Raw genomic sequence first — 26,567 nt, 5'->3', positions numbered from 1 at the left:
GGGACTCTTGTGCGTTTCAAAGCAGGCACGCAGTGTGCAGCCCCAAGTCAGTGGGACTTCTTGCTGGCCCCAGGCTGCACGCGGAGTTCTCCATTCCTCCTTTGAAATGTAGAAGAATCCCCAGTGGAGGCTCTTGTACATTTCAAAGGAGGAATGTGGAAGTGCCTATCGACTACTCGAGTAGTCGATGGAAATTCCATCAGCTATTTGACTAGTCAATTAACCAATATTTAACATCATTAATGTGAGGAGCATTTAATTCCCATAATTGAAATGGGCTTTATAGTGAAATGTTTAGGATTGTATTTTTTCATTTGAAAGTTCAGATCTACCCAAACCCTCAAAGAAACTATGTTCAAAATTCTTAATTAAAATCACAGCCTGTTGGAGAGATCTTGAATTGCCTATTTTAATCTTTTAAACAAATCTCTAACTTAAGTGTATGGAATTTGTCTTAATAGTACACTGGTTTGTAATAAGCCACACCAAAATTTAAGTGTTAAATGACATTTTATTAAATGGTCTGATGAAACAATGAAAAGGTTTGACATTTAAATAAAATCCTGGATTTGACTTTTCTTCAATTTACTAGGAATAAGATGATAAGCTAAATATACAGCTTTCTAAACCTGGCAGAAGTCTGCAAGTTTACATAAAAATGAAATAACCAATGAGACTAGGTAAAAGTTACAGCACACTTATAATAAGTGTGGGAGAAATCAATACCACGATGTTTTGCAATACAGTTGAAGCTGTTTAACTCCAAAAGAAAGAGCCTTTCTATACAGTGCACTTTGGGTTTGATAAAATTAAAGATTACAAGACACTGTGTGCCACGAAAGGTGCACTACAAGCCTGATTTTTGTAACTGTATTTCATCTTAATTTACCAATAGTTGCAACAAAATTGGTTTTATAGCTTTTGAATTTCTCAAGCTCAGGCTAATATGCAGACATAGTCAACATTGCACCACAGGACTATAGTTTGCTGTCCTGTTTGGATTCCCTAAAAACAAAGGATACCCAAGTGTTTCAGCTATCAACTTAGGGTGTTATATTTACAATAGTGTCTAACATTGGTATGCAAAGTGAGTAGGAGCTGATGTAGCATGATGATATGACTAGAAGAATCCCCAGTACCTTGAAGGTGATTTGATCTTTACCTCAAATTGTACAATTATTTTTAGCATTTGTTGCCAACAACTGAGGTGAACTAACAAAACATCAGAGCAAGAATGTATTTATTTCCCCTTTCCTTACGTTTCTCTCAGTTGAATGCTATGTTCAAAATAGACTATATGACAGCCAGGATATTATATTCTAGTTCATATATGTAAAAGTACTACTTCCAATAAACAGGATTGAAAAATCAAACACTGAAAATTCTGATCTCTTTGCTGTAACAGTACTTGTAAACTTATTTATAAAACAATTGCATATAGAAGCTTTTAAGTTTTTGCCTCAACTTTTTGGGGTTCTATTTGAACCATTTAGAAACAAATCAATCACAGCTCAACAGGTTTACATTAAAAAGTTACATTCATACTTCCAAGTAACATTTTAATCAAGTCTAAGCTTTTTTCTGTAAAAAGGCAATTTGGAGCTTGCTAACGGTACAAAAGCAAACCTTGGAGACTGACCTTCTCTCTGTGTGGACCAAATAACTTTTCACTGAAATTATAGTCTTTATATATCAATTCAGTCCATAGCTACTGAGTATTACCTTTGGTCACTTCTGATTTGGAGTAATTTCAAGTTCAATTCAGAATGATTCATAGTTCCACTATCTGGTTCTCCAAAGTATATTTAATTTGCTCACTCGGCTCTACTATTCTAGAATCTATTCTCCCTCTTACACCTTAACTTCCATTTTGGAGAGATTTTTCCATTGCTCTCAAACTACAGTGAACAGTCCAGACACTGAAGTTATTAACATTTACTCATTGCCAGTATAGCAACTACAGATCATGGCAGAGTATGATGCACCCAAGCGTCCCTCCTCAGTAATAGCTAGTTTGTCCATTCCTGGCTCCAATGGTTCTTTAGTTGTCACATGTTCCCTGTTGATCCTCTTCTGTTCTTGTCAGTCACTGCTTCTTGGTTCGCTGCTGGTTTTGGAATTGTTTTGCATCTTTAGTTAGATTTGGTCTCTAATTTCTTATCGTCACTGTCCATCTCTGTTAAAACACTGTAACTAAGCAACTGAGTGGATCGAGTTATAGCACCTGCATAAGAAATTGAAGATAAACAAGGTGAATATCCAAGTATTATTATCAGAAAAGCAGCAGCTTATTAACAGAACAAGCAGCCAACTGGACTACAATAGATCAGGGAAAGTTCTGTTCTATTCTCTATATAAAAATAGTTTTTTATGTCACTCTGCATCCCACAGGAACAAGCCCCATCCACCCCCATCCTGGCTCTTCCCAGGACCCATGTGGAGGCCTGGGGCTGCCCACTGCTGGACCCTCCTCTTCCCTCTCCTTCCCAGTGAGCTCTGGTGGGTGGGGTGGCAGCTACAATCTGCATGGCCCTTCCCCTCCCCCTCAGTGATCTGGGAGGGCGGCTGGATCTGCGAGCTGCACGGCCCCGTGAGCAGCAAGGCCCTTCTCCTCCCCACCGCTCCAGGGGACTAACAAACCTCACAGACTCTCCCCTCCCAGGTGCTTGGGGTGGAAGATTGTGGGGAGAGGGCTGGGCCTGGCCGTATGTGGCTTCAGCCCAGCACAACCCCCAGGAAATAAGTAAGAGTGTGGGGGAGGGAAGAGGGGGGTTTAGGCCATGTTGGGGGCACAGGAAGGTGAGGGAGAAGGGGCCCAGGCTGGTGTGGCAAGGAGAGGGAGAAGGGAGAGGAGCAAGGGCAGGGGTTGTGGGGAGGGAGACTGGCGCAGGGAGGGGGGTAAAGGGCCTGGGCTGGCACAGCCGCAGTCCAGCCTTTCCCAGTGGCCGGCAGGAGAGCCAGGGTTGTCTATACCCCCGCAAGAGGAGGGTTGGCAAGTGTAGCGAGCAGGGGGCGCAGCTCCCTCGTTTCTTCAATATATCTCACAAACAGGATACATCTGCAACACAAAGACCATTTCTGGTCTAGTCTGATTTTTTTATAACAAACCAACAGTGTGTTTAAAAGCTGTCTCAATGGAGGCTTTGTTTTTAGTCTCAAGCACCGTGTAGGGTATATAATACACTGAAGTTTGTTTTTCCTGCTAAAATAGACCGGTAAGGCTTACAAATCAAACAAAAGCTCCAAATAGTGAGCTTAAGGGAAGGGGGATTTTGTATTAAAGAAATTGATATGGTTTTATAATTGATCCACACAATGACTGATGAAGCCATATAACTTATTTCATTTAATGGTGAACTTAATTCATGAACACCCCTTGTGGGAACTTTTACTGGATGAAAAAAGACAAAGCAATAGGCCAGAAGAGAAGAACAGGTAAATCCTTAACTGTGACAATTCAACTAAAGGGTACTGGTAGATAAAGCTCCAGAGGAGGTGTGGTGTTTTTGGTTTTTTAAGATTTGAATGGCATAAGAAGTTGTGCTGTAACAGTGGTTCTTAGAGATGTACCGCTCCAGTTTAGGTGTCAGTGCGTCCTTGCACCAGTGGATTGGAGAATTTTGTAGCGGAGCTTGGATGCGATGCATGTGCGCAGCAGCTGCCTTGTGGAGCTGTTGGCCACAAGCACAGCATAACCCCCGTCTCCATTCTTCCTCTACTGCAGAATCAAGGAGTTCGACTCCAAAGCAGAGGGGAGGAAGGAGGGTAGTGGAGCAACCACAGAGACACACAACTCAAAGAACCATCGTTACTGCACAAGGTGAGTAGCTTCTTTTTCTTCGAGTACTGTGCCTGTTGGTGCTCCTCTTTAGGTGACTACAGAGCAGTGCCCCATTGGAGAGGGGCTCTGGAGACGTGATTGTAGGAGAGACGAGAAGATGGCCTGTCCTACAGTGGTCGCCAGAACTGGACCAGTCGTTATAGCATAGTGTCTGGCAAATGTGTGGTCAGAAGACCAGGTTGCTGCTCTGCAAATGTCATGTTGCTGTACATCCTTTAAGACGACTGTGGCCATGGCCCTAGTAGAATGGGCTGTAATGCGCTGAGCAGGTTGCCTGTCACGCAAGGTGTAGCAAATGCATATGCAGGAAGAAATCCATTTGGATAGGCATTGGGAGGTAATCGCCTCTCCCTTGGACCATTCCACAATGGACAAAGAATCTCGGAGACTTGTGGAAGGGATGGGTCCTGTTGCTATAAAAAGGAATCGCTCTTCTGACATCTAGTGCATTAAGAGATGCCTGCAGGTTGTGCTCATGAAGCTTTGGAAAGAAAGAGGTAAATGGATGGGTTAATTGATATGAAAGATGGATGCAACTTTAGATATAAATTTAGGATGGGAACATAACAAAATTTTATCCCTTGTGAATATGGTAAAGGGTGGGTTTGCCATCAGGGCTGCTATTTTGCCTACCCTTTTTGCTGATGTTATGGTTACAAGGAAGGCAACCTTCACTGACAAGGTTCAAAGGGAAGTCTTGTGAGACCTCCTAGCACAAGGTGGAGGCCCTAAGGAGGTGTTGGTTTGCAGGTAACTGGATATACATTCTGGATCCCAGTAAGGAATTGTTTTCATTGTTGGATGTGAAAATGCTGAGAATCCATCGATTAGTTCCTGAAATGTAGTGATAGCTGACAGATGAACCTTGACGGAACTAAGGAATAGACCTGATTCCATAAGGTCCAATAAGTAGTCTAGAATACAGGAGAGAGAGGCTTTAGTTGGCAACGTAGCCTGTTGATGTTGGCACCAGGCAGAAAATGTGTCCATATGTAGAGGTAAGCTTTTCTGGTGGAGGGTCAGTGGCTGTTTAAAAAGATGTGCTTTAATCTATTTGAGCAGGATTACTTGGCACGGTGGAGCCATGGAGTGACCAGGCTTTGAGATGCGGGGAGGTTGGGTTGGGTTGGGTAGGGTTGGGTAGGGTATAGTCTGACCTCTGCATTGGAATAGTAAGTTTGGATGGTTGGGAAGCAATGGAGAGGGACAGAGAGCAAGGTGATGCAGGTAAGGGAACCAGGTCTGCCTGGGCCACACTGAGATGACTTAGGATGTTGTAGGCTTGATGACCTGGCTGATCAGTAGCAGAAGTGGAAGAGCATGAGCACAGAGCAGCAGTACTGTCCATGGAATCAGGAAAGTGTCTCCAAGGGAGCCCGTCTATGCCTGCTGTGGAGCAGAAGTGGTGATGTTTGTGATTTGTGTGAGTAGCAAAAAGGTTGATGACTGGTTGTTCCAGTTTGTGGAATATCTTTCTGATCATTATGGGTGTAGTTCCCATCCATGCTGCTCCAGAAATAGGTGAGTGAGTCTTGGTGTGTCTAGACTACAGGGTTTTGTAGACAAAAGTGGACTTTTGTCGACAAACCTATACCTGCATCTACACTACCGCCGAGTTCTGTCGACATAACGTTGACAGAACTCAGCAGTTTTGTCGACAGCTGTAAACCTCATTCTACGAGGAATAATGCCTTTTGTCAACAGAGTTCTGGCATTATTGCATCTACACTGTCCTTTGCATCTCCACTGTCATGTTGACAAAGCGGCTTGCTTTGTCGACAGAACTGGATGTAGTCTTGACGCTCTTTGTTGACAGTAGGTTTGTCGACAGTATCTGTCGACAAAAGCCTGTAGTCTAGATGTACCCTCAGTCTGCCCTGTTGTTTTGAGTGCCTGATAGGTATGAAGCAGAGGGTGTGACATCATGATGAATACACCATTCCAAAATTTTACTGATTCCGTGCAGAGGGAGTGTGATCAAGCGCCGCCCTAGTGGCTTATGTAGAACATGCAACTTATGTTGTCCGTAAAAATATGTATGGTTTTGCTGCGAATGGTAGGTAAGAAATGTTGGCAGGTGATGACTTCCCTGAGTTCTAACATGCTGATGTGGAGCTAAACTTCACATGAGTTCCACTTGCCTTGAACTGTTTGCTGATCAAGATGGGCTCCCCAGCCTAGGAGAGAGGTGTCTGCAGTGATTATATGAGTCCTGTCTGAAGGGGATGCCTTGTATGATATTAAATGTATTTGTCCATCATTCTAGGGGGAAAAAGGCAGATGATGGTAGCGAGACTCATGGAGTGTATCAAGGGTCAAGCTATAGACTGTGGAAAGCCAATTCTATAGGCATCGCATATGAAGCCTGGCATATTTGACTATGAATGTGGCGGCAGCCATGTGACCAAGTATTTGAAGGCAGACCCAAACATTGGTGAATGGGCTGAACTGAATGGTGGCGATTAGAGAGATGAGTGTTTTGAATCTGTGGCATGGTAATATGGCCTGGGATTTTACAGAGTCCAGATAAGCTCCTATGAACTCTACAGTTTGACACGAATGGAGTGTGGACTTCTGAAAGCTGATCTGCAGGTGTAAGGCTTGGAAGAGGGATATTGTTGTGTGTAACATGGAGAGTGTTTTGTGCCTTGTCAAGCCTTTGATCAAGCAGGAGGCAATATAAGGGAATATTATTACCCCTGGCGGTGGAGGTGCGCCGCCACAACTGCTAGAGTCTTTGAAAAGAATCTGGGGCTACGGACAGGCCAAATGGTAGGATCCAGTATTGGTAGTGATCGGCTCTGACAACGAAACATCGGAGTCACCTCTGTGCTGGATGTATTGTAATATGAAAATAGGCATCCTCTAGGTCGATGGCTGAGAAGCAGTCTCCTTCGTCTAGCACTGGGATACTGGAAAAAAGGGTAATCATCTTGAATTTATGATTAAGGACCAACCATTTGAGTCTCCCGAGATCTATTCTGTCTCTCCATCCTCTGTTCTTTTTCTGGGTGAGGAAATAATTGGAATAGAACCCCCTCCTGTGGTAAGGAGTTGCCACGGGTTCAACTGCTCCAATCTGGAGGTAATGTTGAGCCTCCAGATATAATAGGCTCTTTTGGGAAGGGTCCCTGAAGAGGGATGGGGAGGGGGAATGTGTTGGAGGAGTGGATATGAAAGGGATTATGTACCTGGATGGGACAATCTCTAGGACCCAACAGATCTACATGATGTTTGTCCATACATGTAAAAAGAGGCACAGATGGTAAAGTTGGAGAGATGGTGGGTCTGGGTGTGGCACTGTAGGGAGGTTTTGCAAACCCTCGAGCAAAACTTCAAAAGTTCTCTTTGGAAGTAGATGGTTGGCTGGTTGCGGATTGCGACTGCTGCAGCTTGAGACACTGACAGCATTGTTTGGTGTTGAACTCAAACACTTTATGCTGGGGCCTCGTATGAGAGTCTCATGACCACTAATAGAGAATGTATCATTTGTGTTTATTCGGCAGAGTATAGATGCCTAGGGTTCTCAAGATGGCTTGTGAGTCCTTCAGCGTGTATGACTTCATCTGTTTTAGCAGCAAACAGATGGGATTTATCGAATGGGAGGTCCTCCACTTTCATCTGGATCTTCTTAGGGATTCCTGAAGCTTGAAGCCATGATGCTCTGCACATGACAACTGCTGTAGTGGTTGTGTGGGCAGCAGTGTCCACAACATCCATGGCTGCCTGTAGAGCAGTGTGAGATAGGGTGTGGCCTTCATCTATAATGGTCTGAAGTTGTGGCTGTTTTTATGCAGGAAGATGTTGAGCTAGGTCCTATAGCTTTGAGTAGTTGAAGTGGTTGTAGTATGCTAGGAGGGCTGAATAGTTGCTAATCAGAGTTGGAGTATTGCTGGGGAATACACTTGTGGCTCAGGAGATCAAGGTACTTCCTGTTCTTATCATGGGGTGTAAAATGAAATGGGTAATTTTGGTCTGTGGTGTACTGCATCTACGACCCAAAAATTTGGAGGTGGGTGAGAATAGAAAATCCGTATCATTTGCTGGCACAAAATATTTTCTCAGCTCTTTTGTCGGTAGAAAGGACTTATGCAGGCGTTTGCCATATGGTATCAGCAAGTTCCAGGATGGCCTCATCCAAAGGGAGGGCAATCTTTGTGGGCACCATGGGCTAAGGAATTTTTAGAAGCTTGTGTTGCTTCTCTTGGACCTCCTATAAATTGATCTCTCTTATGCAGAAGCTACTCTCTTAAAGAGGTCTTGGAATTGCCTAAGGTCATCTGTGGAAATAGGAGTTCAAGGGATCACTGCCTAGTCAAGACACGATGGAGTTATATAAAGGGGAATGATCCTCAGACTCATAGGGATCTGCCTCATCTTCTTCCATGGGTTTCCCTCCTTGGAGAGCTCCTGAAGCAGCCTCTTACGGTGGAGATCTGGTTATAGTCTTGGCCGGTGGCAACTATATGATGACCATTTATGCAAGGGTACCCACTGTATTGGATAGGATGGTGATACATATTGGTGTGGATGGCTGTAACAGTGAGGAGGTGGTAGACCAGTATGGATGTCTTGCTGGTCTACGTTCCCATGCAGACCTGCAATGTGTTGGGGAAGAATGCTGGGAGGAAAAATGGCTGTCCTGACCACTCGTCTCCTTTCCTGTCACTATCTGGAGTAGGCAGAACCAGAGAGCGTGGTGACAAATGCCCGGTACCAGTAGGAGAGCAGTCGGTATCTAGTAATGGAGATTGCAGTGCTGAAGGAACTTGCATATCGGCATGGCGGAGAAAACAGATCGACACTGAGGACTGTTTTGGCATTGTGTATTTTGGTGCCAGGCTAGTCGGTGCCGACGCTGTCGCAGTTGCATGTTAGTGCTAAAAGCAGTGACGTGGCATATCAGTACGGAGCTGACAGTGGAGGCATATCAGTACAGAGTGTTTTCAATGCTGCTGAGCATGCCAATGATGTCGGTGTTGATGGCAACTATGCCAGACAGCTTTTGTGCCAGCTCTTAGAGTGCTCTTTTTGCTCCGTCAACTTGCATGCCAAGGCAGTATTTGACGCACTGTGTTTCTCAGAGGTGCTAGTTTTAGAAGAACTTGGCACTGTGGGCAGAGTCCTCACTAGGGAAATATATGTTTTATGAAAGTCTGATGAGGCTGAGGCTCAACTTTTTGAAGATGTTGAAGGTTGAGCCTTCTCCTTCGAGTTCGTGGCTGAATAGTCTGCTGGCTGCTCCTTTGAAGAGCGGAGAGATTTCTAAAGTAGGAACATAGGGAGGCGGAATTCTCTGTCCTGTCAGGTCCACAGTTTCATATTACTGCAGTGGGGGCATTTCTGGGTGACATGTTGCTCATCTGATCAAAGGACATGATGAGTGCCCGTCAGAGACTGGCATAGTCTTTACAGGTGTCATACTTTTTGATGCCTGGGCACGATGAAAGTGCAACTCAGAGAGAAAGTTCTTTCTTCTTTTCTCTTTTCCCCCTTCTTCTGTTAGGGTACGTCTACATTGCAGTGTTTTTCTGGAAAATCAATACTTGTGTCCATACTTCTACAGAGTTCTTAGAAGGGACCAGTTAGGGTTTTTCCAACGGCGATAAACCTCTTTCTACAAGGAAGAAACCTTTTTCCGAGAAAGCTTTTTCAGAAAAAGACGTGTGTGGATGCAGAAGAGGGAGTTCTTTTGAAAATTTCCTCCAGGAAATAACACAGGTGCCCTGGTAGCCACTCTGTCCAAACTAATCAGGACTCTATAGTTCCCGTCTCCTGCCAGCTCTTAAACCTGCAGATACCCGGGACAAGCCTTGGGGCAGGAAGCTGGGCCTGGGAGCTGCATCTCACTGTGCAGCTCTGACTGCCAAAGACATCTTGTCCCATGGCCCAGCCACAAGCCCCCCCAACACCTCCATGGCACTCACAGAGAGCACCATCAGGGCCCCCAGGACTCAGCCAGAGGCAGGAAATGCCACGCACCCTCGTGATCTGGGGCCAAGATCCTGGAACTGTGGGGTGAGGAAGAGACTCTGCAGGATCTCCGCTGGCGGAACACGGACATCTATGGCTGGATGACCGAGGCTCTGGCCACAAGAGGCCACCAGCCTTGCACCCTAGACCAAGTCAGGAGCAAGGTCAAGGAGCTCCGCCAGGGCCAGGAAGCATAGCTCTCGCTCCGGGGCAGGACCCCATACCTGCCCCTACTACCAGGAGCTCCACCAAATCCTGGGGGGTGGTACAGTCCCTTCCCCACCTGTGGTTGTGGACTGGTGGCTCAAGATACCCGTCGTTGCCCGCCTGGGGGTCCCTGCTGAGGAGGAGGAAGAGCAGGAGCTGCAGGTGGAGAAGGAGATGGCAAGCATGGTGACCCTCACTCAGGAACCAGTATCCCAGGCCCTGAGGATCTCCCAGGCATCCTCTGACAGCGGGGGGGGGGGGGTGGGGGGGGGGAAGAGGAGGGGGGGACATGCAGTGCCAGTCTGTGCCACGCAGCCTCAGAAGGCAGCCCTGGAACACCCCTGGGCTCCTGCACACAGGCTTTGGGGAGGCCACAAACACATTTGATCTCTGGGGGAGGGTGCCCTCCCACCACTGGAAGCAGGCTGGGCCCAATGGCACTCGCACAACCCTACACAGACCGACGAGTTGCACACACAGCACATGGGCATGCCTGCACGCGCAAGACAACACCTGCTCTCGCGGACAGCACTGCCAGGAGCAGGTCTGGGCGCGGGCTCCAGGCCTCTCTCCTGCCCATGGGATCCCAGTGTGGACGGACACTTCCCCTGCCTGCTTGTCCATGGGATGGGAGGGGGGAGTGGGAAGCATGGTCCCCTGGGCACCTCGAGACCCCTGTGAGGCAGGGCCCGATGTGCAGGCTACACATGGCCTTGGTCCTGGGACCTCCCCGTCTTCTGGCCCGAGGACTGTTGCTCACAGAAGAGGGCACAGTCTCAGGGAGGGTGTCTGCATGGATGACTGACCACCTCTCCCTCTTTACTCTCCACAGCTGGACCAGCCGTCTCTGAGGGGCGATCACCACCACCAGAGGGAGCCACCTGACCCAGGGGAGCTGCAAGCGCAGGAGGGTCCAGGAAGACCTCATGAGGGAGCATATGATCGTCCTCCGTGACATGCAGTAAACCCTGGCTCAGGTGACACCCAATGGCAAACCTGCATGTGGGACCAGCTTGTACGGCAGGGCAACAAAATTTGTGCCACCATCCGAGAAATGACGACACACCTGGCTCCTGCCCCCCAGCCACACCTCTGCTCTCTCCCAATGCTATGCCTATGTTCCTTCCCCATGCACCTCCACCATACCTGACCCTGCTCCAGCCCCTCCTCCTGCCTACCCACCTGCTGTCCCAGCCCCCACCCACCCTCAATGTCGCCAACACCTGAGGTGCCACTCCCAGCCCTGAGCCCCTCTCCTCCATCCAGATTCTCAGCCCCTCTCCTCCCTCCCCCATCCAGGTTCTCAGTCCCCCCTCCCTTCCAGCTTCCCCAGTTTGTTTTATTATGAAAAAAATACAAAGTTTCTGTTTTTCAAATCAAAACTGCTGTCTTTATTCAGTGTACAGGGAAGAAGGGAAGGGAGCGGTTGTTGTGGGAAAGGCATGGGGGGGGGGAGGGGCAAAGGCCCCTAGTTGAGGAAGCTATGGGGAGAGTTGCTGGGGTCCTTGAGAGAAATTTTCCCTCAGGGCCTCCCAGATGCACACCCCATCTTATGGGCCTGGCGGACTGCAGCTGTGCATAGCTGCTCGAAGGCCCTTCCTTCCTGGCTGGCCTCCCTCTTCCTGTCCACAATACTTTAGAGAACACAACAGGCCGAGACCACCTCGGGGATGTAGTGCTCCCCCATATCCAGGTGGGTAAGGAGGCACCTGAACTGCGCCTTCAGGCACATTCCATCTGCATCCAGGCCCAGCTGAGGTGGGCATTGAATTGGTCCTTGTTGGGAGTCTAGGTAGCCGATGTATGGCTTTGTGAGCAATGGCCACGTCCCCCACGTCCCCCACGATGCATAGTGGCATCTGCACATCACCAAACCGAAAGTCATGCTGGGGGAAGAAGGTGCCAGCCTCCAGCTTCTGGTAGAGGCTGGAGTTTCAGAAAATGCGGGCGTCATGTGCCCTGCCCGACCTCTTAATGAAAATGTCCATGGTGGTCAACCAGGCCCTGCAGCACCATTGAGAAATAGCCCGTGCGGTTTATGTATTGGGTGGCTCGATGTGGTGCACAGATTGAGATGTGGGTTATATCGATGGCTCCCCTGCAGTTGGGGAAGCTCAGGGCAACAAATCTGGCAATGATGGGGTCCATGTCTCCCAGGTGGATGACCCTGTGCTGCAGGACAGAATAAATGGCCCTCACCACCTGCAGAAGGAGACAACGAAACACGAAACAGAGAATGAGAGGGAGTGCCTGAGCCTTTGAGAGGTGCCGGCCCCCTCTCCTCCCACCCACAAACACCCTGGGAGCCACCCCCTATGTGGCCACTCCCTCAGCAAAACTGTGCAAGGAACCTCTGGGGATGGGGCTTCTCCACCACCCCCATCCCACCCCTGAATCCCCCCTTTGTCCCCTAGGATCCCTCTTTCCAGGATTTCTACCCTCCCCCCTCCAGGGACTGGAGCCCAAGTGTGCCTTACCTCCATGAGGAGCGCCCCGACTGTGGACTTTCCCATGTTGAACTAGTTGCCCACAGACCGGTAGCTGTCTGGGTTGGCGAGTTTCCAGGTGGCAATGGCGACCCAATTCTCCAGGGGGATGGCAGGTTGCGTCTGGGTGTCACGACGACAGAGAGCAGGGGCGAGCCAGACACACAGCTTCTTGAAGGTGGCCTTCTGCATGCAGAAGTTTTGGAGCCACTGCTGGTCATCCCACCACTCCATGACCAGCCAGTCCTACCAGTCAGAACTGGTGTCCAGCTTCCAGAAGCATCTCTGTACCATAGGGTATGGTTGCAAAGGCCTTGCTCCCGCATCCAGGCAGAGGGTCTCACTGATGAGCTCGGTGTCGAGCTCGTGCAGGACCATGCAGACAGGTTGCACAAACTGCTGCAGAAATTGCAGCACGGCCATGTGGGACCATCGCATGCCCAGAAGCAGCTCCGGCTCCATGACAGGGAGTATGCTGTGTGTCCAAAGGCAGGGCAACCAGAGCACGCACTGCAAATGCTTTGCTGTCCCTCGGAGAGGTAGACAAGCAAGCAGCAGAAACAAAAACAGCTGTCCGGGGGGGGGATCCCTTTAAGCACGTCTCAGATAGCCTTAGGCAACAGCATGCGGAAGCAACTGCTGACCTAATGCCCTGAACTGTTTCCGGGTGGCCTTAAATGCGAGATAGCGTCCACATTGATTGGACGCTATCTTTCAAAAAAGATCGTGTTTCTTCGTGTTTTTGCTGCATAGATGCTCTCTTTCGAAAAGCTTCTTCCGAAAGAAACTTGCAGTTTAGACGTATCCTTTCTCTCTCTCTCTTTTTTTTTTTTGAGAATACTAAAAGAAAAAATATATATATAATGGTTGGAAAGGAGAGAAAAATGCACCTCTTCCCTTCCAAAATAAAAGTTTTTTTTTAAATTAAGGATAACAAAGGAGTTGAAGGAAATCAACAGGAGAAATGAATACTACAAGGGTTTCTTTGTCTTTCAGATGAAGGAGAGCTGAGCTGCTAAGTGACCCCTCTACTGTGAGGATGGTACAGAAGGAACAGAGAGGGGTTGCGCCACGCACATGGCTAACGGCACCACAAGGCGGCTGCTGCACATCCATGGCGCATCCAGGCACTGCTAAGAAAATTTTCTGATTGGCCAGTGCAAGGATGTGTTGCCTGTTAATCATAAATCAAGATCTGGGACATTATAATTATAAGGACATAAGAATTCAAAATGGAGTTTATGGACTGAAGGACATTTAAAATGGAACCCAAAGGAGCTGAGAGACTTTTGCCACCAAAACTTAACATCTGCACACGGCACATGGCTGTGCATACTGCACCACAGTGTTGCACACAGTGCAAAAATCTGCACTCGGCACTGATTTGTTTGCACCCAACACCATTTTGTGCACTAGAGATGCTGCAGCGGTTTTTCTGCCTTGGGACCTTTATAAACTCAAGCCCCAGAGGAGATCGGGGTCTGTTCCATCTCCACTCGCTTGGTTTGGTTCATTCATCTGCCTGACCACTACAGCAGCCTGCTGTTCCTGAGACCGGGGTGAAGGGACCATTACGATCATCTAGTCTGACCCCCTGCACAGTGCAGGCCACAGAATCTCACCCACCCCTCTTAGAATAATCCTCTAGCTGCTCACAGGGTGCTTCGGCTCACCACTGTGGTGACTGTCCAGTACGGTGGACCCCAGCTACCTGCGTCCACAGAGTAATACCTTTGGACTCCTCAATGTTCCTCCCTTGAGGCTGTCAAGCAGCCGAGTAGCAGGTCCTGAGCCTCGGCTGTCGCATCCTAGACAGACCGAGTATAGTTTATGTTCTCTTGTTAACTGTGCTATCCCCTATTATTTCAGAGGGTGAGGGGTTGGTTTTCTTTTACAATGTTGTGTTCTGGGTTTATTCTTATGCTGTTATCTGTTGTATACAATATCTCTCTTTTAAATTGGATATTGGAGTCTGTTTATTTTGGACTGGAGAAATCAGACGGTGACAGATACAGTGGTTTCCAGGTCGGACCACCTTCTGGGACAAAGGCATTTAACATCTATTTGGCCCCGCACTAAATTTAGCTTACTAGTGCACCTTTGCTAGTAACAGATGCACCAACACCTAAAGTGGAGCACCCACAGAGACAGTAATTGAAGAAAAAACCATTACATATTTTCAAGCAGCTGCTAAATCTAAGCTCCAACTAAAGTGAAGCAAGACAACATATTTGCAAGAGTCCAGAAATTGGACTTGCTTTGGAATTTAGATTTTTCAATGTGTTTGGTAAGATGCAAATATAATGCGATTGACAGAAGCTATAAAATATATACTAAAAGAAATGTAAAATACAGAAATAATGATTTTTTCCCAATCACTGCTATTCAGCTCGTGTGTGATCATTCATACCAATTTAAAACGTATTAACAAAATTTTCATTCAAGCCTAGCAAATAGTAAAATCTTCCAATCTACATGCACTTACCTAACATCTTGTTGATAAATGGTGGCCTTCTGGATATGGGCAAGTAGATTCCAATGAAGTAGACTGGAATTCCAGACACAGCAATGCCAATTCCGATCAAAGAATTAATGGTATCACTATACAAAGGCACCACTACCAGAAATACTGAGCATATACAGAAAGCAATTGGGAAAAAGAGACTCAGCTGTAGAAAAGGAGAAAAAAATCATGGAATGCTTTCATATATCAACAGTTACATGCATTTTGGAGGGAATGTGATTTTTCTGAAACTGCAATTTTTAATTCAATTTTTTTCCAAATCAAGTTTTTAATTCCCATACACACTCCAGCACAGGATGGATTTATATTTGGCTAGTTAGAAAGATGTTAAGTGGATACAAACATGACCTGTTGCTCACAAATAAGGATGTGAACGACTACTTGACAAATGTTTATCGGCTAGTCGACATACTAGTTGACTAGATGCTTCTCCTTACTATCAGAAAGAGGCAGCAATGGAGGGGTGGGAGTGGGGGAGGGAAACAAGATGGGGTGCTTTAAAACAGCAGTACCGTGTAGAGCCTGGCGCCAGACGCTGGGCTTCTCACTGTGCTGTCGCTTTGAAATGCCGTGTGCCGCTCGGGGAAGCTGGGACTCCCCAGCAGCCCTGGGCTGCATGCGGCATTTCAAAGCAGCAGCACCACATGGAGCCCTGGGTCAGCTGGGGAATTGGAGTCCTCAGCTGACCTCGGGCTCCATGTGCCTCTGCTGCTTTGAAATGTTACAGGGGCACAAGGCCAGTAGAGGACTGCTTGATTCCCCTGCTGGCCCTGTGCTCTCCATAGCATTTTTGCCTTTGAAGTGCAGCAACAGCCCAGGGGTTCAACAAGGTTGAACAATGACAAGTGAATGAAGTTCAAGAAGGACAAGAGCAGAATCCTGCACTTGGGATGGAAGAATCACAAGTACCGTTAAGGCTGGGGACTGACTGGCTAAGTAGTTCAGCAGAAAAGGTTCTGGGGATTACAGAGGATGAGAAGCTGGATTTGAGTCAGTAGTGTGCCCTTGTAGCCAGGAAGGCTAATGGCAAATTAGGATGCATTAGGAGGCGCATTTCCAGGAGGTCAAGAGATGTGATTATTCCCCTTTACTTCGATTGGTGAGGCCACATCTGGAGTACTGCGAATACACTACAGAAAGGACGTGGACGCATTGGAGAGGGTCCAACAGAAAGCAACCAAAATTATTAGGGGGCTGGAGCACATAACCTATGAGGAGAGGCTGAGGGATTTGTATTTATTTAATCTTCAGAAGAAAAGGGTGAGGGGGGATTTGATAGCAGCCTTCAACTTTCTAAAGGGAGGTTCCAAACAGGATGGAGAGAGGCTATTCTGAGTGGTGACAGATGACAGAACAAGGAGCAATGGTCTCAAGTTACAGTGAGGAAGGTCTAAATTGGAGATCAGGAGAAACTATTTCACTGGGAGGGTGGTGAAGCACTGGAATGGGTTACCTAGGAAGGTGGTGAAATCTCCATCCCTAGAGGTTTTTACGTTTTGGCTTGACAGTCCTAGCTGGGATGATTTAGTTGGAGTTCATCTTGCTTTGGATAGTGGACTGGACTCGGTGACCTTCTAATGCCTGCTCCAGCTCTAGAATTCTATGATACTCCACACAGCAGAACAGCAACTAAAATTCATATGTGAAATAGTGGAAGATAACTATGCAATGCTGAAAGCAGCTTTTCACTGCAGCTAGTAGCTTTCAGACAAATCCACTGCACTGAGACACTGCCTTTTAGGAGTCAAGAATGGCATAGTTAGCTTAATGAAGTGCATCCAACTTTACCAGAGAAAGGTTTTGAAGCAGAGGTGGAGAACCTAAGGTCTAGGGGGCAAGATTCAGCCAGCCAGCCCCTCCTCCCCCCTTCCGGCTTCCCTGGATCTGGCCCCTAAGCATCAGGGTTTCCCCCCAGCACTGGGGAGCCCACACGGGTGCTCCAGCCCCAGGGGCTAGAGCACACAAAATCTACTAGCCTGGGCCCCACGAGGCTCTGGTGTGTGCGGGTAATGTCTCTCTCCTCAGTCAGGAGCACATCATTAAGAGGTTTTTTTTTGTTTGTTTTTTTCCCTCACTTGTGTGTGGCCCCTGACTGATTTTTTCTGTGGGTCAGTGGCGCCCAACCCAAAGAAGGTTCCCCAAGAATCAGTAATTCAGACATGCCACAGCAGCTCCAAATATGTCTTTGGTAGGAAAGGTGCTACCACTACAATTAATTTGCCCTTCCTAAATTCACACAACAGAGCTGAGATTTAGGAGCAGGGGGAAGAGAGCCCTAATCCATGAACCTATAATCGAAAAACCAAGAGTGGTTCCTGTTTCCAATCACATGAACCATGTGTCAAATGGCAGAAGAATGGACCAGACATGGAATTGAAACAATGAAGAGGCATGTGTTAGTCATTTTCACCTAGCAGTTGAGCCAGTGTTCTAGAACAAGAATATCTACTGAACACTTGAAAGCAACATGTGGCATTTAAAAAAAAAATGAATACATGGATTTCCGTCCTGAGAATTTACAATCTAACACAAAGAAACACATTTCAGACATAACACAAATTTCAGAGTGCTATAGGATGTATTGGGATGTGGGAAAGAACTTAAAATAAACAAATGTTGCTTACATAATTCATTCATTTGTACCTTGAGAGGTCTGGGTCGATCTGGTTCCTTCCATCGAAGGTATAATTGCCCAGCTACTGACAGTCCCACAAAAAACCAGTAACTGAAACTGAAGTAATTGATAAGCTGGAAGACATCTTCTACAGTCAGATAAATGAGGGTCATAGTACACTGTGGGATAAGAACACAACTATCATGAATTGATATATAGGTTTCAGATTGTTTTTTGCTTTGTACATTAATGTAACTTTCATATGCCCAAGTGCTTTGTATTATTTCATACTTACATATCCTTCTATAAATGGTTTTTTAGGGTGGAAACAATTATTTCTGATCATGCCAAGAGATGGGATTTTACTGAGATTTTCAAAAGTAGTGGTGGGGACACAAAGATTATGTTTCTTGAAGTTTTCCAAAGATGGAAGTGAACCAAGTGCCGAATTTAGCATCAATGTCCAGCAAAGTAACAAAGATACTTACCGAAGCAAAATACATTAAGCAAGTTTACCAAGCAAAAAGGAGTTCATAAACAGCTGGCTTTTTACTGTACATAGTTCAATCATATCCTTATGACTAAATAGCCTGAACATATTATCAATTTATTTGCTAACAAGTCAAAATAATTTAGAATGTATTTTAGACTAGCTTTAGTCTTACCTTGTTCATAAGAAATGAAAGTCTGCAAAGAACAGCACCCAACAGCAATAAAGGCAAAGTATTCAATCACTTTATTCCCATTCCAGATTACTTTATAGTTAGAGACTTTGTAGTTTGACTTACATTAGGGATGTGAACACTAGTTGACTATCTGATAAGCAAATGCTTATCAGATAGTCAACACGCTAGTCAACTAGTCACTTTCCCGCCACCCCTTGCTGCCTCTATCAGAAAGAGGCAGCAAGAGGGGAAAGAAGAGGGTTCCATGCAGTGCTGCAACTTTGAAATGTCCCCAGCTGACCCTAGACTCTCTGGGGATGTTGCTACACTTCAAAGGTGGAGGCGCCCTTATCAACTAATTGAATAGTAAATGCAAATTGCATCGACTATTCAATTAGTCAATTAATTGAAATTTTACATCCCTAAATTACATTAATAATTTTTAGAGATTGCCAATCTAATGCAACTTTCCAGAGACTAATTATCTGTTAATTTATACAAGTGAAAGATCATTTAATGCAATATACAATACAGACTTTATTGGTCAAAGAATTCCAATCCAAGTAAAGAACACTCCATTTTGGATCTATTTCATATCCCCAAACACTTTCATACAACTTAAAAACAGCATCATCTTACATTGAAGAGTAGTGCTGGCACAGGTGTGAACCTCACTATATGTATCGTGGATAACAGGTCAGGGAGATGACCTTCCCGGGATCCTACAAAAAAAAGCCTATAAAGGACAGAACAGAACAGATTAATCTTGAGTGAAGGCAAGAAAGACAGCTGTGTAAAATTGCATTATGAAATACTTGCATGTGTATCCAAGTATTCTTGTACTGTATGTAGGTCTGCATAAGTAAATCTCTACACATTTAAACAAAAAGGCTATGTCTAGACTACATCCCTTTTTCGTAAAAGGGATGTAAAGTAGATGTATCGCAATTGCTAACAAAGCGGGGATTTAAATCTTCCCTGCTTCATTAGCATAAAAATGGCTGCCGCTTTTTTTCCCCCGAGGGATAAGGGATCTTTTGGAAAAGGCTTTATTTTCTGCAAGATCAGCGTCTAGACTGGCGCTTTTTTCCGACAAAGCTCCGTGCGGGAAAAAAAGCGGTAGCCATTTTTATGCTAACGAAGCAGGGGAGATTTAAATCCCCGCTTCATTAGCAATTGCGATACGTCTAATTTACATCCCTTTTACGAAAAAGGGATGTAGTCTAGACGTAGCCAAATAATGAGAAAGGTAAACTTCTAGAATTACTGAACGAGATTTTTATGAAGCAGAAACCATCTAAAATTACAGCTGTATACTGTATTTAAACATTCTGGTCCAATTTTATATATTGACATCAAGTTAATGAATTTCATAATAATGAGAAATAAATAATGATCAGATCATGAAGGAGGTGACTGTACATAAGAATTTCTATAAATAATTTAACAATGTTCTAAGTTTATCTATTGTATAATTTCAAACTACCATTTCTTTCTACTAGAGGGAGATTAAGTATGAATTTAACAGACAAACAAGATTTTATAGGTATTATAAAAACTCTTTTGAAGCTTATACTGGTCATGTGTGTAGTCAATGCACAGATGAAAGTTTCCATGACGTATCTGAAGCTTTAATAAGACTGTCATATAAATTGAAATTGTAAAGCTTCAAACAAAAGGTCAGAAATATAAAACATTTTGATGATCTATCCATAGTACTTAAAAGGGAAATCAAGAATATTAAGTTTTTAACCCCACAAGAAAACTGGAGAATAATCCAATTCTTGACCAAGGGCATGAAACAATATGGGTGATTATCTAGCAACCACCATTTACGCTATATTGTACATATTGCTAGGCAGTCACATTTTGGTGGAGAGAGGAGACATGCTAGCGGTATGGAATATACAAACTAAAGTCTATTGAGGATAGTTAGTTTATTAGGATATTCTTTAATGGCATAGACATTAACAGTGTTCATTTATTGTATAAACGGTAAGTTGGCCAAGAATGCTTATGAACATCATAAAATGTGTATTACCTAGATGATGCTAAAATTGATGCATTGAGTCCACCAAAACATGAAACAGCTACAGCAACGGGAACTGTCCAACTGAAAATGCCAAACACCTGGTCAGCAAATGTCTAAAAAATGAAGACAAGGGAAAAAAAATATTTGCAATTGCAGGACATAAATGGAACATTAACCGGTTTTAATAAGGCTTGTGAGAGAGAAAAAGCAGCATTTAACACAACTAAGGGGCTGGGCCCCCTGCTCGCTATACTTGCCAACCACCCTTTTTTGGGGGGTAGGCAGCGCTGGCTCTCCCCCAGCCACTAGGGAAAGCAGGGCTGTGGCCATGCCAGCCCAAGTCCCTTCCCCTCTTTCCCCACACCAGCCGGGCCCCTTCTTTCCACTCACCTCTACAGCCTGGGCCCTTTCTCTTGCCCCTCCCACACTGCCTAATTCTAACCCCCGCTCCTGACCGAGACCATGCCAGGCCCAACCCTCTCCCCCACAGCCTCCAAGGGGTTGGGCCAGGCCAAAGCATCAGCTTGGCCAGGCCCGAGTTGTGACAGCCCTGCTTTCCCCCAGTCGCCGGGAGCGGAGGGCTTGGCTGTGGGCAGCCCCAGCCCTCCACATGGGCCCTGGGAAGGGCCAGACTAGGGATGGGTGGGGCTTGTTCTCACATTGTCATCCTGCAGGAAAAATGTTTTTTTTAATATAGAGAAGTTAGTAATCTTCCAAAGTACTGTAAACATTGGCAGCTATTCCTTTCACCTGTTTTAGAGTCATCACAAAATAAAGCTCAAATCAGGCAATTTAGTTGGATTTACTGCTCAGAAAACAAAGAAGTCTTCTCTTTAAGCAATTCATAAAGATTTATACTAATAAATACAAGTCAGGTTTCTAAGTGGCTTTAGTTTCTCTGGCTCATCCACATACTTGTGACTGTGTGATGAATCTTATTATAAAAAATTAAGTATAACAGACTGGCTTCTAGAGAAACAAGTGAACATGGTTCTGTAGTGATGCAGTGTCCCATTCTGAAAGGAGAGAAGCTAAAGCAGATCTCAGCTAATGGAGAAAGAGCTCATTAAGAGCCAGCCAGGAAAGGGATTGCTGGAGGAACCCAGATATAAAGGGCAGCTCAGCAAAACAGAGGGCAAGGGAAAAGGACTAGATGCCTTAGAAACAGCACCTGACACAAAGCAGTGGGAGGCAGGTTTAGAGGAGCAAGAGGGAGCTCCAGCCTGAAGACTGCGGCCCTGATACAAGTGTCCGGGAAGTGGCCAAGGGAAATGGACAGAGAGGGTTACAGGTGGCCACGGAAATGGAAAGAGAGGGTTACAGCAGATGCAGTGCATGGCTGCTGTTCAGAGGTCCCTAGGTCGGGACCCAGAATGGTGGGTGGGTTTGGCCTCCTTCCCTTTTGCACCGCATCCGCTGCAAAGGAGCATGGCCAATCCAGTCTTCAGTTTTTTCCTGAAGCGAGGGGCTAGATTTAGGGCTGCAGGTGGCTGATGAGGCAGGTGTTAAAGACTGAGGACTGCTGGTTCCCCCAGAAGCCTGGAGAACGAAGGTGGGGCACAGCTGGAGGTCCCGAAAAGTCCAGTTTTCACTGTCTCTGTCCAGTAAAACAAAAAACAAAACAAAACAAAACGAAAATGTAAAATGTCCAGTATTTTCTGGTTTTGGACATTCTTCCCCTGCCATGTCTGGCAGTGGGGGGGAAGCATGGGGATTTTTTCTTTGTTTGCTCAACAAGTTTGGTCCTGTTCGTTTTTTATCATTATTATTTTTTTTTTGCTCAACCAATTTTTTCTCCTGCCATGTTCGGTATTTTTTTTAAAGTATCTGGCAACCTTAGTGGGTGCACAAGGCCTGAACTGAGCTAATTTCCAGAGCAACCAACAGGAGCTACCACAGTGGTGAGTCTAATCCCATACAGGTTCCCAGGAGAAAAAAAGTACAATCTGAGATCCAAAGAGGGAAGTGGTGTTTCAGAAGGCAAAGCACAATGGAGGGAACTTCTCCTCACAAAAAACTCATCACATGAGCAGTTCAACAACATTATTGTTCTCAGGGTCAGTCTATAAACCTTGTTTTTCTCCCTTCTTTTTCCTCCCCTTCTCACTGTGCCCCAGGCAGTCTTCCACATCTTTAACTGCAGGAGCTTTGATCCTACAGCACTGTAGCTGGCACTGTAGGTGGTGCTTTGTTACAAGCTTCTTCACTACTGATGCTGCCAGATCACTTCTGTGCAATTGCAGTGACCTGAATACCAGTGACTGCACAGGATTTCTTAGTAGGTGAATGAGCAAAAAAGCCTCCAGATGCCAATGCTCTGAAAACCATAACGCAGAATTTAATCGCAGAATTAAGCTAGAGATCATGTTGGATAACTTAATAGCATGATAGATCAGCATGATCTATATCTCTCATGTGAAGGAAATAGGATAGAATCTCTTAGAATAATAGGTCTTGGAATATTTTTTTAAAAATCAAGTGGCTTAATATAGAATTAAAGACAATTGCTTAGACACGGTAGTTTCTCCCCCATTATCTGGGCCTTGTACCTTTATCTTTTCTCTTCTGGGTGTATGCTAGGGGATGGCAGGTGAGTTATGCAAACCCATATTCCCCAACCCTCCCCAAAAAACAACCACCTTATCCTCAGTGCTGTGTTCAGCTGGGGAGAGAAAAAAAAAAAAACCTTTCATTCCAAACCTGGACATTATCAATTATTTCTCTGCTGTTTTTTTTTAATTGGTATTTACTGGAGCAAACTACAGGTTGAACTTCTCTTGTCTGGGACTCCCTGGACTGGAAACATCTGTGATCTGGTAGGACCATAGATATCACTGGACCAGAGAGCTGGGCTGCCAGGAGGCTGACTGCAGCAGGCCCAGGGCAGCAGAGCCGTAACAGCCCCAATGAGGGGAGCAAGGCCACAGCAGAGCGGATCCCCGGCGGAGCCAATGCAGACCGTGCAGTGCTGGACAACACAGTCCCAGCAGCCCTGGAGCAGTGGAGTTGCAGCAGCCCTGGCGGCACTGGGGAGCAGAACCCCAGCGACCCTGAGGAACTGAGCCTTGGCAGCTGCAAATTTGTGGAGCTGCGGCAGCCCTGACGTCCCAAGGAGTGGACCCCAGCGGCCCTGGAGCTAGGAAGCCTCGGCAGCTTTGGGACAGTGGAGTCCAGCAGCCCCAGAAAGCAGAGCTCCAGTATTCCCAGAGCCCCAGCAGTCCTGCTGCCATGAAGCTGCAATAGCCCTGGGACAGCAGAGTTCCCAGTGGCCTCATGGTACCAGAGCCGCGGCAGCCCCAGCACCCTGGGGAGTGAAGCCCAGCATCCTGGTGACCCTGGGGCAGTGGAGCAGCAGTGGCTGGGACTCGCTGACAGCTGGTGGCCTGGGGACAGGAGAGTTCTGCTGGGTCTGCTGACGGACCCTGGAGGGACGGATCCCTCTTGGTCCGATCAGGTCTCGAGGATGCTAGACCAGGGAGGTCCAAGCTGTAATGGTGATGATAGCAGTTACTTAGTGTCTTGCATTAAATGAATCAATAGCTGCAGTAAATAATTTTCTGTCATTTACAGGCTATGAATACACACTTTTTTATATATCTGTAAAGAAAGAAACAGTTAGTTAGCATCCAAGTGACATTCACAACACAGAATACTTTACACTAACTGCAGGTGATACCAAGCTTTTGTTGTACATACAGTAGGTATTTTATATTTCTGAATTTACATAGTATGTACATAGCCATCTAAACATTTCCCGTAACTCCTCTCCTAATTGTTACTTTCTTTTTCTTCGATTTCAAGACGAAGTTACCAAAAGGCAAGAGCTGTAAAAAGTAGCCCCTGCGTCCTGGAGGTTTTCTGTCTTTTTAGACATTAATTTTCAGGCCAACAGCGAATCATCAAATGTTATTATTTTGACCTCCAGAATACTCCTTTTTGAGATGGCTTATTTTCACTCATGAAACTATAGACTCAAATGGGTAAATATTCAACACTGCTCTTTGTTCAAAGACATCTGGAGTTAAAGGTGAAGCGAAATATTTAATTGGCTTCTCCTCACCCACCACCCAAAGCAGCACAGAATGCTTAATTTTGTATCTTAGTTAGATAGTTCAAGATACAAGTAATCTGTCATCATGTCCATCAGTATGTACAACTGAAAAATTTAATGAGGTCCAAAATCTGAACTAGTGTTCCAGGTGTATTTTCTTGTGAAAGGAAAGAAAACACCCAAAAGTTTTGATGCGACTTAAAATCTTTAGCCACCAAAACCAGATAATCTTATGAACACAAAACAAACCTTGCCTATCCTCAAGTACTCTGTTCAAACATCTAGATAGCACAGTGCTTTCTTCAGTATGTAAGTAGTTCAGCCACTTTAAAGTTTTGAACTCAGTTGTACTTCAATGCATATGATTGCCTACAGCAGTGTTTCTCAAACTATGCTCCGCGGAGCCCTAGGGCTCCGTGAGACATCTCCAGAGGCTCTGCGAGGTTGACAAACTGGAAACATCGGTAGGTGCAACACATACAATCAGTTGACCGTTGGGGCTCCGCATAAATTTTTACGCATGTAAAGGACTCCGGAGCCCAAAAAGTCTGAGAACAACTGGCCTACGGCATAAGCCAGAATTTATTCCAACTCTGTAACTCTCAGCAAATTTAACTGAGCATCAGCATGGGGAATGAATTTCTTGATGTGATATGCCAATGCAATAATATATTCATGCTTACAGAAGTCTGCATCGGGTTAAGAACTACTCAGGACCTGTCTACATAGTAGTGTAATATGAATTTTGTGGGGGGCATGATTCTAAAATGCACTAACACACTGCACTTTAATTGGTCCACACAAATCATGCTGATAGTAGTATTACATTAACACACACCATGGAAGCTTTATTTTATACCAAAAGGCTTTTAATCCACAGCATCTCAGCATGTTTAGAAATCACACTCTGTAGAGTACATTATCCCACTGTGTAGACAAGCCCATAGTCAACTGTGTAGGGAAACAAAGTTAGCTTTCCATCTTAAGTCTTCAGAAAAATTGTACACAGCAGTATAATTCCCTCATTATTATTAAGCAGTTAATGAGGACAAAATTGAATGCAAAATAAGACTTTTTTCTTCTTTAAATGGTGAGATTTAATATAAACTATTGCCCCTAGATTGCCAAAGAAAAAAATTAACTTTGCAACTCTTACTCCTTCGTATGTCCTCACTTGGTGAAATTTCTAACAAGATTATTCTTTGTTAATAAGCTTTCATGTTCAAAATACAGAAATCCATGCTTTGTTCCGGTCTCAAAAAAGGGGGAAATAGAGGATTCCGTCCTAAAAAAGTGAGAAAACAGCCTTCTAAATGTGTTCAGTGGAAACATCATGGGAAGAACTCAACATATAGACTTTGTATTGCTCAGCCTCTGGCTCTCATCTGTCAATACTGTTCTGTGTGAGATATAAAAGCGCAAGTTGAAGCTAAGGTTGCTAAAGGCAATAGCACTGCAGTTATCCACTGTCTCAGATTATTTGTAAAGAGTGATTTGTTATCTTGCTATCCATCAGAGACACAGAGCTGTTTGCAGAGATCCTTCTTGTATGGCAACATGCAAAATTGGCTTCATGTCTCCCCATCTACACTTCATTTGGAATTTTCTGCCCAAAATTATTTGCTCCTTTCCTTTTTTTGACTCACAGAACGAAAATAAATCCTCCATACTGAAACAGATAATGGCTCTGTAAAAAAGCTGTATCATACAGTATGTCCACAAAGACTATTCCCTTCAAAAGAAAAGATAAACTTTGTCTACTAAAGCCAGAAGTATGATACCATAAACGAAGAAAGCAAGTTACTTTGGAACTTATATAATACAACTCACAGAAGTGATCATGAAAGTCTGTCAACTCAGGGAGGTAAGTCTACTTATCTTTCCTTTCCTATGATCAATCAAAATAATTATGAAATTTTCTGTATGTAAAACTATCATTTGTCCACCAAAAGAGTCATCCAGGAAAGGAGAATTATGCAAAATTGATTGTATTTCGTTATGTCAGATTATACAAATGAGTGCAAGGAAACAGAAGAGGGTAAATAAAAGAAGAAAATGGCAAAAATGTTGCAAAAACTGAGGATAATTCAAGTATAACAATGGCTTGATACAACTGGAATAGCATTGTCCAGCTTGGATTGCCCAATTCACTTCTTACAGATTGGTGATTCCAG

General features: G+C 45.2%; 1 protein-coding gene across 3 annotated transcripts in view; it reads right to left on the bottom strand.

Moving 5' to 3' along the window:
* Window positions 1-491: 491 nt before the first annotated feature.
* SLC7A6 (solute carrier family 7 member 6) overlaps window positions 492-26,567 on the bottom strand; it is a 77,420-nt gene continuing 51,344 nt past the window's right edge. For 2 of the 3 annotated variants that reach the window (XM_075940342.1, XM_075940341.1), the window contains 5 exons: window positions 20,352-20,455; window positions 18,950-19,046; window positions 17,675-17,824; window positions 14,993-15,176; window positions 492-2,224 (listed from right to left, as the gene is read on the bottom strand). In XM_075940342.1, the coding sequence (XP_075796457.1) occupies window positions 2,133-2,224; window positions 14,993-15,176; window positions 17,675-17,824; window positions 18,950-19,046; window positions 20,352-20,455 (627 nt within the window). In that variant the 3' untranslated portion in view covers window positions 492-2,132. Of the gene's footprint in view, window positions 2,225-14,992; window positions 15,177-17,655; window positions 17,825-18,949; window positions 19,047-20,351; window positions 20,456-26,567 lie in introns of all 3 variants that reach the window. The other variant, XR_012906754.1, reaches the window with a different exon arrangement.

This window comes from Pelodiscus sinensis, chromosome 12 (genome assembly GCF_049634645.1).
Source record: "Pelodiscus sinensis isolate JC-2024 chromosome 12, ASM4963464v1, whole genome shotgun sequence".
Lineage (NCBI taxonomy): Eukaryota > Metazoa > Chordata > Testudines > Trionychidae > Pelodiscus > Pelodiscus sinensis.
Note: the sequence above shows the minus strand (reverse complement) of the source record. Positions and strands in the feature narration are given on the sequence as shown.